This window comes from Helobdella robusta (assembly GCF_000326865.2).
Source record: "Helobdella robusta unplaced genomic scaffold HELROscaffold_48, whole genome shotgun sequence".
Classification (NCBI taxonomy): domain Eukaryota; kingdom Metazoa; phylum Annelida; class Clitellata; order Rhynchobdellida; family Glossiphoniidae; genus Helobdella; species Helobdella robusta.
In genome coordinates this window covers 1,100,831-1,115,904 of record NW_008705215.1, presented here as the reverse complement: position 1 = coordinate 1,115,904, position 15,074 = coordinate 1,100,831, and the positions used below count along the sequence as shown (strand labels likewise).

Genomic DNA, 15,074 nt, shown 5'->3' with positions numbered 1-15,074 from the left:
TTATTAATAACGTTATTACTACAGAAAAGCTCTTTTCGGCATCAACTGCCATCATCAGTGTAGTTATATAGTATTGTTCAGTCTTTGTGTCATTGTTTTCACAGCGACTTTGATTGTAACTTAATTAGAACTAAAGTTAATCATGTGTTTCTTTGTTGGAAGAATATTGGTATTATTTAGTTGAATATTTATTACTGGTTTATATTTATCGATAAAAATTGATTCTGCTATCTTCAATTTGAAGTATACTCTGTTCTAATAAATTGCTTTAGTGTTATTGTCTGAAATTTCCTTTGTTATAATAGTGCTGTGTTGTTTTCATTAGGTGGTCTTTTATTGCTCCATTTTGCTTATGCATTGTGAGTCTTCCCGTAAATGTTGTTGTAGTCATTCCGATGTATTCAGAATTTTGAAGTACGCACTCACCAATTTTACATGTAAATGAATAAATCAAATGACTACTTTTCATATCCGAGGAAGGTTTAGTGTTTGAATTGTTTTTTATTATTGAGGTGATGTACAAATTCTTAATTTTAATGAGCTCTTTGTATTTATGACTTTAAAATTGTTATTTATTATAATGAAAAAGATAATTTGCGACATCTGTAAGGTTTCCATCAGCAGCTACGATCACAAGTTTTTAATACACGCCAACGTTCAGATTCAATAGCTAGCCTATTCGATATTTTCAAAACTCCATAATTATATTTCATTGCTCTATATATACTCGTATGGCCATGTTGTTTATATATTCGCATGTATATTCTGGTCTATTTATTTATAATATATATATATATTATATATATTATATATATATATATATAATCAATATTATCATCCGCGTTTGTAGGTGTTAACCCATTATGGGTTTTTCTAGTGCTCAGGGTTTCGGGTTTGTTTTTTCTTATCATGCACACCCTTCCTGAGATACAATCTATGCAAACATTTTTTTTTCGAGCGCCTTTTCATGCATCATGCTATTTTTGTTGTGCTTCAACATAAGTTAAAATTTAGACAAAAATGTTGACAAATGTAACTTCAGCGTAAATAGCAACAAAGTAAACGTTATTATGAATAATAATAATATAAAAATAACATTAAAGACAACATTTTTAAAATCGAATATTTTGTTAGTCCCACATTATGTTTACTACACCGTTTAAAAGAAAAATTAAACATAACGGTGACTTATCATTAAGTATTTCAAAATTTTATTTATGTTCTCAAACGCAATTCGCGAGTATACCGGTGGCTCAGAACTTTCTGAAACATGCATACATAAATATTTTGAGTCCACACAAAACTACCATAATTACAAAACGACCATAATATAAAAAAACGGACAAGACATTGAGTCTCTACTTTAATCCCCAACTCTCAAATAATTATTGAATTTCTATTATTAAGGTTCTTAATAGCAAACTCGCGGTAGCTGCGTTACAGTAGCGCTTCTACAGTATCGGTAGCTGTTGCGCCGTAACATTTATTGAGCAGTAGCGATATTGGTAGCTCGTTGAATCGTGCGTATTTATTATTAATCCTCCAACTAAAAAGACCTAAATTAAATAGCGTTGTTTTGCTTATATATCTGTTTACTGCTTTATTTTAACTTTAGCGCGTTACCTGGCGATAAACCAATTTGGACTAGAAGTGAGAAGAAATTGAAAATCGCTATTTTTTCCCAAATTTTCATTTAGGACATTTCAGACGTTCCCTTGAATACACATTCCCTATTTTTAAGACATTTCCACGCTTTCTCTCCTGTTCCTTCCCATTCCCACTTTTTTCCTTTTCTAAATTTTGAAAACGAAAAAAATTTTAAAAGTAAGCAAAAATTATGATCTTGTCTTAATAACAAACAAAATATAGTCCAAAAACTCTAAAATGTTTCAAAACAAAAATGACACATTACAATTTTATACATTTTAAGGAATATACATACTATGTGAATTCCAAGTTTGCATAGTTTGTTTATGGGCCGACATCATGCTTGCGTTTTCATATTTTATATAAAATTTTTTGATATCTCCATTGCTTGTGCGTAGTATACTTTTTTCACAATAATGTATCTTATTTATTTAAATTATTTCCTAAGTACTTAACAGATATATATATTAAATAAAACTAAATGCCCCGGTTTACTATAGTCTCTTTATTCTCACTCTTAAATAACTTGTGTTAAATACTCTTATGCTAAATCTGCGTTTGCTTTTATTGGCCCTTTTCTCTGGAACTCTCTACCTTATTCTCTAACTATTTCTCCATTACTGGCAAAGTTTAGAGCATCCTGTTTGTAAAATTCACAGAGGAGCGTTGTTGAACATTGCAGAAACATATTGATTGATATATATATATATATATATATATATATATATATATATATAATATACATTATATATGTTGGTAATAGACCATAATTTTTACAATATTCTATAAATTCTACCAAATGTTTGGCGTTAATATGTTTGTAGTTCGTTTTTTCAATTTTTCTCATTAAAGTTTTTTGGTGAACGTTTAGTTTATTAAAATTCAAAATGAACTTATTTTTCGATTTCATGCTGCAAATAAGGCCATATTTCGGTTCCGAATGAATCATCGTCTGTGCTTTCTGCTGTTTATATAGGGAAATATTGACACTGTCAAAATGAACTTAGATGGAGAATGACTTTGTCAAAATGAACTTATATATATATATATATATGTATATATATATATATATATATATATATATATATATATATATATATATATATATGCATGTATATGCCCAGCTCTCCAAAAGTTGTTTTAGTTTGAAGACTCAACTTAAAAAATGATGAAATAAATAGAAGCTTATTTCTAAAATTTTTATAATCAATATTTTATTAATAGTGTCATTGTTATCATCATTATCATCTTTATATTACCAATAGGTTGTTACTATTATTTTTTATTGATATGAGAAAATTGAAAATAATTGAAAAGTTTGCTTATAAAAGTAAAAGAAGTGTTTTATTGCTTATTACATGTTGATGCTATTAATGTTATCAATTGATTTATTTAATTACTGTTAATCAAAATTATTTTCTCAACATTTTTCAGAAGCCTCAGTACAATCACACTGTGCATGTAAATACACGTGAGACAAGGCATGATAGACATTGCACGTGATAAGCGAGATATGTTTGCATGGAATCCCATAGATGTCTCGACGTAGCATCTAGACACGAAACCTTAAACGCTCTTGTTTCTTAGTAGGCTTTTGTGCTGCGTGCATAATGGTCTTGCAATTATATAATTTTGTTTGAAAAACGAAACAAGAAAACTGTTTTAATAATTAACTTTTTTATTAATCAAAAATTTATGAAATAAAAAAAATTATAAAATGAAACTTTTTTTACTTTTCAACTTTTTTTAATTTATTGATTTATTAAATTTATCTTTAATATTTACACTCTCATTAATATTTTTTAACAAATTTTTACAGATCATTTCTATGACGTTATGATTGCTGATACAGAACATATCTTCAACCAAGAAAATGTCATTTTGTGTATAATTATTTACAAGTGTTGTGAAAAGTCTTCGTTTATAGTTAGAAGTTTAGAAAAGTTTCATTGCTGTTTAAGAATTTTTTATAATTTTAAAAATTTTCATGCAGCCTAGAAAAGCTAAAAATGTATATTTAGCTAGTGTCAACAAACTTCCTTTGTTGATGTCTTGCAAATAAACTGTAATGTTAGAATAATCTTTATTGGAATAAAATAAATCGTCATTCAAAAGGACCATCCTGCAGTCAAAACATTAGTCCTACTGTGTATACTTTTCACTGCTACATGATATATTGTACTGGCTATATTGACATTTGGTTATTCAAAATTTGATAATTCAGTAACCAACATTGTCCAGTCCACAGTTAACATTATCTCTTCTAGTGACCTTTATCAAAGTTCTTATTGATGGTAAACACAATGCTTTACTTTCAATTAATTTTGTGCATGCTGAGGAGCATAAAAAGTAAATCCAATAAGCCAATATTAATAATTGTGAAAAATGAAAATCTCTTGTGTTTGCTAAGACCAATTAATTTCAATTGATAAATTAATTGAAGATATTCATCATCAATCTCATCAAAAAAATTTAAACAAGCTTTTTATTGATTTTTTTTAACATATTTTGTAGTTCAAAATTTGTCTCTGTAGAAATTTCAGCTGAATATTCATTTAGACGAGCAAGAACATTGAATATTTGACCAATTCTCCACATCATTTGTCTGCATACTGCTGTGCCACAGAAACCAATTCTATGCCCGTAAATTTTTAACTTAAAGTGACGTCCTGGACAGATACGACTGAGGTTTGTCTTCACTGTTTTGTTGAATGATTCTTTAATCTTTAGCTGTGGTTGAACGTATACTCACACTTTCTACGAGAGATTTTTTCATTCACACATTTTGTCAGATAGAGTCTGCAGTACCCATTCTTAACTAGCAACTTTGTGACCAGCTTTATTTTGAGCGCTTCTTGCCTTCTTATCTGCATTGTCATGGCTCCCTCCCAACATCGCATTGATCTAGTATCCAGATAATCTTCACTTTTACTTCCCCTTTAGTTAATCTATTCATTTTTTTTATTTTCCAACTCTTGTTTAAAAATTTTGTTTTTTTTTTCAATGGCCTGGCAATTTTTGTGCTGTCTGTGAAGATTGGGATTTTTTTAATCCACCAACATTTTTAAAACTTTTTTTTATACCCCAATTTTTTTCCTAATTAATATATGCAGAACATTCTGTACTGTTGCTATTGCGATGATGTTTTTGTTGTTTTTTTTGATAATATTGTCATTGTTGTTGTTGATGATTATGTTGTCGTTGGCTGTGATGATGATGTTTAGCTGTTTATGATGATGTTGTGTTGAAGTGGTGGCTGTCAATCAAGAAATGGTTGTTGATGTTAATAATGTTGTTGTTGATGTTAATAATGTTGTTGTTGATGGTGATGTGTTAGTTGTTGTTGATGATGATGTAGTAGTGTAGTTGTTAAAAATGAGGATTTTTTGTTTCTGATGGTGATGTTTTTGTTTTCAACAATTGCTATTTTGTTATTGACGTTGTTGTTTTGTTATTAAGGTCTTAGATGTGCCAAGCAAAGATATGAAACTTTTTATATTAATGCTATTAGTTTCTCTCAAATGATTAAAATGCATTTTCCTATGAAAAATTCACCAACAAGTATGTCTATATTATTATGGTGATTAACTCTCCACCATATTATGTAGTTAGTGCAACTGACACTCTGCGGTGTTTGTGTAGACGGTGTAGACGGTGTTTGCGACGAATCTCTGCTCGTTTCTTGTCTTCCGCACGGACTACAAAAGTTTGAGTTTCAACCCTGTCTTGGGAAAATTCTTAGAACTCCAAACTCGCTTGACTCAACGTTTATTCGTTCAAAAATGTTTGTGTATTATAATTACAAAAAGTGATTATTTAATTGATGACTTACGCGTATTTATTGTATCGAAGTAACACAAGGTAATAAAAATACGTGTATGTTTGTGTGAGTGTGTGAGAAGGTGTATGAGAAAGAAAATATGTGTTTATATGCACATTTGCACATCTGTATGTACGTTGCAACAGTGTTTGCTCCCTGTTTCTAGTTTATGGTTTATGATTATTGGTTTTCCATAATTTACCTATCATTATTATTGCGACATTAATATCGTCCATTTAAACTTTTATTGTTGAAGAATTTTTGTTTTTGTTATTGTTGTAGATGTTTTAATTGATAATGATTGTGTGAATTTGTTGTTTTTGTTCGTGACTGTGTGGATGTTGTTGTTTTTGGTAATGTTGGTGAATCGTGGATTCTTATTGTTTGGTTCTTCATAACTTTTTCTTATTATTTTTCTATTGTTACATTTTTAAAATGGTGTTAATCTTGTTGATGTTATTATAAACATAATTTTTTTTTTAATTTTATTGTTAAAATTTGTTGACGACATTTTTTTTTCAATCATTTATTCAACTTATTTCTCTTAACATTCACTGAGTGCAATAATCTGATTTCTTTGTAAACATTAACTAATTTAATTTTTTGTGAATGTAACAAGGATCTTACATGTTGGCAAACAAGTGATGTTTATGCCAATATTAACTGGGTGACAAAATTTGCAATTAAGTTCTAATAAATGTTAACTTCTGGCTCAAATATGATGTCTTCATGAGCATTATCTTGCTAGAAGAAACCTGATGATTATGCAATGGTTTCGTACTCACACTCTTTATGAACATTAACATTTGGTAAAATATTTAGTTGTTGTTTCAAATATAAACCGGGAAAAAAGATTATACGTCTCTGTAAACATAAACATTTTAACAAAGATCTCATGTCTTTGTGGTCATTTAGTGGTCTGCCAAAACGTAACGTCTTCGTGAGTTGGCAAGACAATCTGATAATGTCAACAATAATTATTCAATAGATATTAACTGGGTAATAAAAATTTGATGTCTAGGTAGAAATTAACCAGCTAACAAAAATTTCATCATTCTATGAAAGTTAACTGGAATGCAAAAGTCGTATGTTTTTGAGGAAATCACTTGGACATTTGCTTAGTAATAGAAATCTGATGTCTAAGCAAACCTTAACAAACGAATAATGTTGGAAACATTACTTGGTCAATTATATTGTTTCAATTTATTTTCAGATTTGTTTTCAAAATTTTGAATAGAAAGAGTTTATATAACTTTTTTGTTATTATTGTTACTGATCGATTATTGCAACTTTAATTATCGTAATAATAATAATAATATCAATAAATAATAGTAATATAAGTAATATTATTATTATTATTAATGTGGTTGTAAATAATAACGTTGAATTGGATTTGTTGACATGAACATCTTACTGTTGTTTCTGAAGGCGATGTTGTTGTCGTTTTGAGCTGTATATTGTTGTCGTTGTCTGTGTGTGTGTTGCATTGTTTTTGTTGTTGAACGTGACTTTGCTTTTATTGTTGGTTGCATTAAATGTTATATGTGCTGTGTTATTTGTTGTGTGTTTGTTGTGTTTATTCGTTGTTATGTGTGAAATTATTATTATTATAGCGTGTTCTGTGTTTTTGTTTAGCATTTTATTACTGTTGTGTGTGTTTGTTGTTGTCTTTGCTGTTGTTTTATTGCGTCATTATTAAGACTATTGAACGATCTCATTCGAATATTGCTCTTTCTCTTCTTGGTATGGTATGGTATGGAATGCTTGTTACTATAATGTTTTAGCTGAGTTGTTTAATTTATTTTTGGTTTAATTTATTTTTTATTACCATGTAGTAGTAGTAGCAGTAGTAGTAGTAATAGTTGTTGTTGTTTTGACTGGAGTTTGATGCGGTTTACTTGCAGCTGCTATATTTAGAATTTCGTCGTCATGTATTCGAGTATTGCTACTTTAAAGAGCATGAAAACAAGAAATAACTATTTTTTTCAAGTTCCTGGTTTCGAACAACAGTTAACACATTCTCAAAGCTAGAGTATAAGAAAAACTGACGAACAACTGTCTCAATGTGAATTTAGATTGGAATGCTTCCTGTGTGGATGCACATGCTGGTGTGTTGGTTCATCTGTCTGTACAGACGATCGTGGTGCTGGTGGTCTTTTTAATTATTCTTAATAACTGTATATACAACAGTCTGAACCCATATATATATATATATATAAATATATATATATATATAATATGAATGTATGTGTGCGTGTGTGTGTGGTATTTTTGTATGGATTCATAAGTTGCCTCCCGCGGAATATTGACATGCTATCAGGATGAGGGCCTTGTGTCACGTGAGTCCATGTTCGTTAGTCATGCTCTGTTGAGTGGATGATGATGATGATGATGGTAGCGCTGATGATGGTGCTGGTTCAGCTGATGATGATTGTATCGGCGGTAATAACGATGAAGACGACGATAATATTGATCTAAAAAAAGATGTTTGTTTTTTGCTTGTAATTATTTCATTGCGATTCACTTTGTTAGTCTGTTGTTGTTGTTGTTGTTGTTGGTGTAACTGTTAGTGTTGTTGATTTGACTGAATAAAATTTATAAAATAGGTAAATTAAATAAAAAGGATGCAAATGGATCCATTATTCGTTTTCAAGGACAATCATAACCCATTTATTATTTAATTATTATTATTCTCAGTAAAGGATTAAATGTTACTACTAAAATAATAATTATTAATTTTCTAAATGATTTTTGTTAAATAATACTAAAGGGGCATCAAAGGCACATACGGCACATGTAAAAAAAAGTGTAAATCCACGCGCCACATACATATTGCGTTACAGGCAAGAATCTCTCTGCATTCAAACTCACTCACTGCATCATCAAGAGCAGGCATCTTAAACATTAAACCATCCAACTTTTCTTAAAAGCAATTATTTGTTTTGCATTTGATTATTTTTTTTTATTGAATTTTCTGTTCAATCACTTTAGTATTCATCCACTAAATTATGCATTCTAATTCGCCTCGTGAACAGGAACATCAGAAACTTCAAACAAATTGATGTCAGTATGTTCACTTTTTAGAATGGAAAACAAGTTAAATATTTTGGTGGCATACCACTTAGAGCTTTAGACATGATCACAACAATTTAAACAAATTTGATTTGTCAATTGTCAACCAGTGAAATTCAATCAAGCATATCTACACTCATACTCACATGCCAACCAAAAAATCAATCAAACGGGATCATTTGCACGCCATTCGTACCACATTTCAAAACCCAATAGTGAACTTGTCAAACAGAACTTTAAATTGATTTACGGATTTTGAACCCACAATTTTCTGTGTTAAAGAATTCCATATGGGCATGATTCTGATAACTAATGCATATTTACTCATGCTTGTTCTAACCTTATTTCGTTCTAACTTTTTATCGTGTCCTCTAGTTATCGAATCTGTACGTAATTTTAGATCTGAATATAAATTACTATTTAAGTTATCATTCAAAATATCATACAAAGTAATTAAATCTCTTCTAATTTTACGGAATTTTAATGGGGATAAATTTTAAAACCTCAGTCTTTCATTGCATTTCATACCACGACATTCATAAAACAATTTAGTAACTATTCTGAACTCTCTCAATTTTCAAAATAGTAACTTTCTCTCAACTAACCCAATCAAATCAATTTGCCACGCTGACCATACAGCAGACATAATCTAATTTAGACCTAACCATAAACTTATATAAAGTCAAAAATGAAAATATATCCAAACCAAAAAAGTGAGATTGAATTAAACCTATTATTCGATAACATTTATTCAAAATACTATTCACATGCCCATCCAATCTCATTTTATCATTATATGTAACACCGAGATCCTAAGTAGATTCAACTTTATTTTACAAACACCTTCCTACTTTATAACTAAGAATAAAATCGTTATTTTTACCTGAAGACATCCATATACATTTATCCACATTCAAAACCACATTGTTTCCCCACACCAACCAACCAAATTGTTTAACGAAAAATCTAATACCAATATATATATATATATATATATATATATATATATATATATATATATATATATATATATATGTCATAGAAGTCTCGATGTAATAGCCTCTAGATACGAAAGGGCTAACCCACGCACATCATTACTTGAGCATAGTAGGCTCAGGCTTTTAAGCTATCGCTTTGTTAAATGAATGACTTTTGCTTAGACTATCTTTATTTATATGTGTTGCACGTTGTTTTATAATGCTGTTCAGATTTGGTCAACGCTCATTCACTGAAAACTTTTGGATCGTTAATTGTTAATTTTCCTCTTTTTAAATAATTTTACATTGTATATAATATTTCGTCTGTAATTATATATAAAATGGTAAATAAATGCTCAGCTTACGGATGTAAAATTGATAAAAGTCATGCTAACTGTGAACTGGACAATACTGGTTGCTTAACTCTTTGATTAAATTCTCTTAATCAGTTACAAAGAACTTGTCTTTTAATAATTGGTAAAGTGTATGTTGTGAAACAAATTGAATTCAAATTTTTCATTCATCATCTACGTAAATAAATATTAAGAGTCGTGCAATAGACCATCATACTCAACAACTTATCTTTCTCTTATTTGATTTAGCCCATAACATGAAAATTATTTACAACAACTTCTTGATCAAAATATAAGTTTCTTTTCCTGAATATCACAGCTATTTCTTAAATATCTCCCAATGCACAGCAAACTTTTCACACATATAGGAATTATACAAGTTAGAATAACATTTTTCTTTAAAAAAAGCACACAAATTTAGTAAAAAATTATTTAATCTCTCAAACATAAAAAAAGACGGTTGACTTTTGGAAACGAATACAGGAATTTGTTTGAATGGACAAAGTGAATGCACTGAACAATTTAAAGACAGCACAATAAAATCATTTGTGAACCGGGCATTCACACACTCTTCCGATATTGAAAATCGCGACGCTGAATTAAAGAGGGTCACTAACCTGCTTGTAAACAATGGATATAAGACTTACTCTATTGAAAAGATTGTTAAAAACAAATTACTACACAGCAATAACCTTCCTAGTACCAACAATCAAGATAACGACATCATCTTGTATTACAGAAATCACATGTCAACAGCATACAAGGTAGATGAAGCTATTCTTAAGCATATCATCAATAAAAATGTCACACCAACCAACCCAAATAGTAAAGTTAAACTCAGAATTTATTACAACAATAAAAAGACGTCTCACCTAATACTGAAAAACAACTGCAGTTCTAGAGATAACTCTGAGTTAAAGCGTAATCACGTAATATATGAATTTAATTGCCCCTTTGACGGTTGTGCACGTCAACATGACTCATATATCGGGATTACTACTACCTCACTGACTATAAGGCTTACGATGCATAAGCAGAGTGGTGCTATCAAATCTCATTTGGACTCAACACACTCAATCACAATTAGCCATGAAATCCTCGACAGCAACACCAAAGTAATATACCAGAACAGCAACTACACGCATCTTAAAATTGCAGAAGCAGTCCTAATCGACATCAATAAACCAAAAATAAATATACAACAAAAAATGACAACCTCACTTCCAACCCGGCGCTTAACCAACAACGAAAACAAAGAAGTAATAAAAACTAGCATCGTAAATAGTGACAAAGAAGAATATGATGCTATCGATGAAGAAAAGGAGACCAAAGAAGATGACCAGCCAATTAAGAAACCTGACACCTAATTCGCATCAAAGTTCAATTTTACAACACCAAAGTTAATTTTTACAACGTCAAAGTTAATCTTGACCAAGTCAATATTTCCCTATATATACAGCAAGGAGCACTGACGATGATTCATTCGGAATCGAAATATGGCCTTATTTGCAGCATGAATTCGAAAAATAAGTTTATTTTGAATTTTAATAAACTAAACGTTCACCAAAAAACTTTAGTGAGAAAAATCGAAAAAACGAACTACAAACATATTAACACCAAACATTCGGTAGAATTTATAGAATATTGTAAAAATTATGGTACATTACCAACATATATATATAAGTGTATGTGTGCTTGTGTGTGTAATATATATATGTATATATATATATATATATATATATATATATATATATATATATATATATATATATATATATATCTCGGATATCGTGTTCTTGTGTAAAATTGTTCCCATCCATGACAAATTGATATTACCTTAAATAGTGTGAATATCACTCAGACATGGTTCACTTAAAAAACCAATAACACATCTCAAATCTTTTCTCCAAATGTACACAACCTTTCTACACCCACACAGGCAAGTTATACAAGCAAATTGACTAAATTTACAAAAGCCTTTATTGTGCTTATTTTATATTGTTCCATGTTAAATTTCTTGTCACGTAGATCGTTTAATTAATTGATATAATATTGAAAGACATTAAAAGAAGAGAAATAAACTAAGCAACGTTCTTGACTTGTTTATTATCCACCGGATCAACAGGAAAGGAAAAAGTGAAGTTACATACAAAGCAAAGAACATTTGGCCCAAAGAAAATAAATGTATATTATAAATCATAATGTTTTAATATAAAACATAAAACTTAACACCTTCTCATTTTAATTAAAACATTAGATGACCTTAACCTAAATGTTCTGAAGACCCATCGCACACATAAGATTCTTTAGTCTTGGTCCTACCACTGGTTTTGTCAGAGCATCAGCAACTTGAAATTCTGTCGCAACTCGATCAACTGAAACTTCTTCTTCTGCAATTTTTCCTCTGACAAAGAAATGTCTAATGTGGATGTGCTTTGTTCTTCTGTGAAGTTCTGGATTGTGTGCTAAACGAATTGCTGCTTCATTGTCGACAAAAATTTCTGGCTTTTTCTTTAGATCTACAATGTCGTTTAACAATCGTTTGAGCCATATCACTTCACGATTTCTGCTTCAGTAGTTGAAATCGCGACTGAGGGTTGACGTTGGCTAAACCAACTGATCACGCTTCCTCCAAACATACAGATTACACCTGATGTCGATCTTCCACTAAATTTATCTCCTCCATGATCTGCATCACTGTAGGCTATAAGTGTATTGTTTTGACCAGACTTGTAAACAATACCGACATCAGCTGTGCCTTGCAAGTATCTGAAAATTTGCTTAACTTGTGCTACATTGGACTTGCTGGGTTTCTCTAAACTTCTGGATGCTACTCCAACTGCATATGCAATATCTGGTCTTGTTCCCGTCATCAAGTACATCAATGCACCAACTGCTGATCTGTAAGGAAATTTCACTTCCTCGTGTTAATTTTTGTTTTCATCGAACTCCTCAGATTTTGAAATCGGAGTTGTACAGGATTTACACTGACTCATCCCAATTTTTTCAAGAATCATTCTTGTATACGATGACTGATTGACATTAATATTTCCCTTCTCATCTTGATTAATCTCTAATCCAAGGAAATATGTTGCAGTTTTAAATGTTATCTTGAACTCTGACTTTAATTCTTTTTTAAATATTTTTAGTTCTTCCTTATCGGTTCCTGCAACTAGTCCATCATCAACATACAGTGCAAGTATGAGTTTCTTTCCTCCCTGTGTTCTAATGAACAAACAAGTATCTGCATCGCTTTGTTTGAAATGTCTCTTTTTCAAGAATTCAGCAAAGCGTTTGTTCCAACATCTTGGAGCTTGTTTAAGTCCATAGAGATTCGCTTGAGTTTACAGACTCTTCCTGAATTATCTTTATAACCTTCAGGTTGCTCCATGTAAATATGTTCATTTAGTTTGCTGTATAGAAATGTTGTTGACACATCAAACTGCATGAGTGACATCCTTTCATTTGCAGCAACACTTAATAGTGTTCTTATAGTTGAACTTCTGACTACAGGACTATAGGTTTCTTCATAGTCAATTCCCTTTTTTTTAAAAAAACCTTTTACCACTAGCCTGGCTTTAAAACGTTCAACAGAACCATCTGGATTGTGTTTTACCTTGTAGACCCATTTGCATGGTATTGCCTTATGACCTTTTGGAAGACTTACAAAATCCCACGTTTGATTTTCCTTTAATGACTGCATTTCACTGTTCATGGCTTTAAACCATTCATCTTTTTCATCACTTTGAATGGCATCTTTGTAGCTCACTGGTTCAAGTACTTCACATAATGCAGACATAACGAAAGGATCATAACGAGATGGCTGTTTGATATTATTCCTGTCACGTAAAACCATACCTTTGGTTTTTTGATTACAACAGTCAGATTGATCTTCTTCATCAGATGAAACTGAACTACGGTTGTGAACATCTTCATCAGTTGAAATAATTTCTTTAATCAAAGTTTCTTTATTTTTATCTTTGATTTCAACATCAATCGAAACTGTATCATCTGAACAACTTTCTTCTTGCAAAATCACTGAATTTGGTTTGACAACCTTATCATCAAAAATAACATCTTTTGATCGATGCATTTTATTTCCTGGTTGAACAAAATTCTGTAGCCATCGTCATCTTCATATCCAACGAGGATACCCTTTACAGCTTTAGTATCCATTTTACGTCGTTTCTGCATAGGAATATGAACATAGGCTTTGCTACCAATGATTCGTAGATGTGTTATCTTAGGTTTCTTGTTAAACCACACTTCATACGGTGATTTTCCTTCTACAGAAGATGGTCCAGTTCGGTTGAGTATGTAAGCAGCAGTATTAACTAATTCAGCCCAAAGGGCCTGAGGCAGTTCTTCATGAGCCAGTCTCATGGCTCTTGCTGCTTCAACTAGCGTTCGATTATCACGCTCACTGCATCCATTCTGTTGAGGTGTATAAGGCATAGTTAGGCGTTGTCTAACTCCTTCTTTTTGCAAAATTGATCTGACTTCTTTGTTGTCAAATTCACCTTTATTGTCATTTAATACTTCTGAGACTTTATGACCAGCTGATCTTGACTCTGCAAGCATTTGTCTGAGTCTTTCTGGTACATCTGATTTTTGTTTAACAAAGTAAACAAATCTGTAACTTGTGAAATCATTTTTGAACAAAACAAAGTATCTGTAATTTTGAAATGAGAAGCAAAAAGGACCACATACATCTGTGTGAATTAATTCTTCTGGTCTTGATGCTCTTACTCGAGTTTCAAATTTCAATCGATGTAACTTTCCATAGACACATCCTTCACATAATTCACTGTCTACAAGTATATCGATGTTTAGTTCACGTTTCATGACCATTTTAACATGTTTCTTATGCTGATGTCCCATTCGTTCATGGTATAACATGGTATATCTTGATCATTGACAAAATTAACTTCGACTTCAGAATTCAACGGTCTAACAGTTTTTGCAACAAGTTTGAACAAACCTCCATTGTAGTTTCTTATTCCAACAACCTTTATCACATTGTCAGTAAGTAGATGCCAACTTCTTGAGGTTGAAACAAAAGAGCTATTTCTGTTCTTATCTTGAGTTGCAAGTACTGAGAACAAATTTTTTTTTACTTTTGGCACATACAAGGCATCTGTAACTTTAACAGTTTGCCATTTATTATTCACTTTCACTTGAAGATGAATAATTCCTTTTCCAAAA

General features: G+C 30.8%; 1 protein-coding gene across 1 annotated transcript; it reads right to left on the bottom strand.

The window, feature by feature from the left end:
• Positions 1-8,783: 8,783 nt before the first annotated feature.
• Positions 8,784-9,035, bottom strand: HELRODRAFT_144487 (hypothetical protein; the record flags this gene model as incomplete). Its single annotated transcript, XM_009026639.1, has 1 exon — positions 8,784-9,035. A coding segment is annotated over one exon (252 nt), but the record flags the coding sequence as incomplete, so codon positions are not given.
• Positions 9,036-15,074: the final 6,039 nt, after the last annotated feature.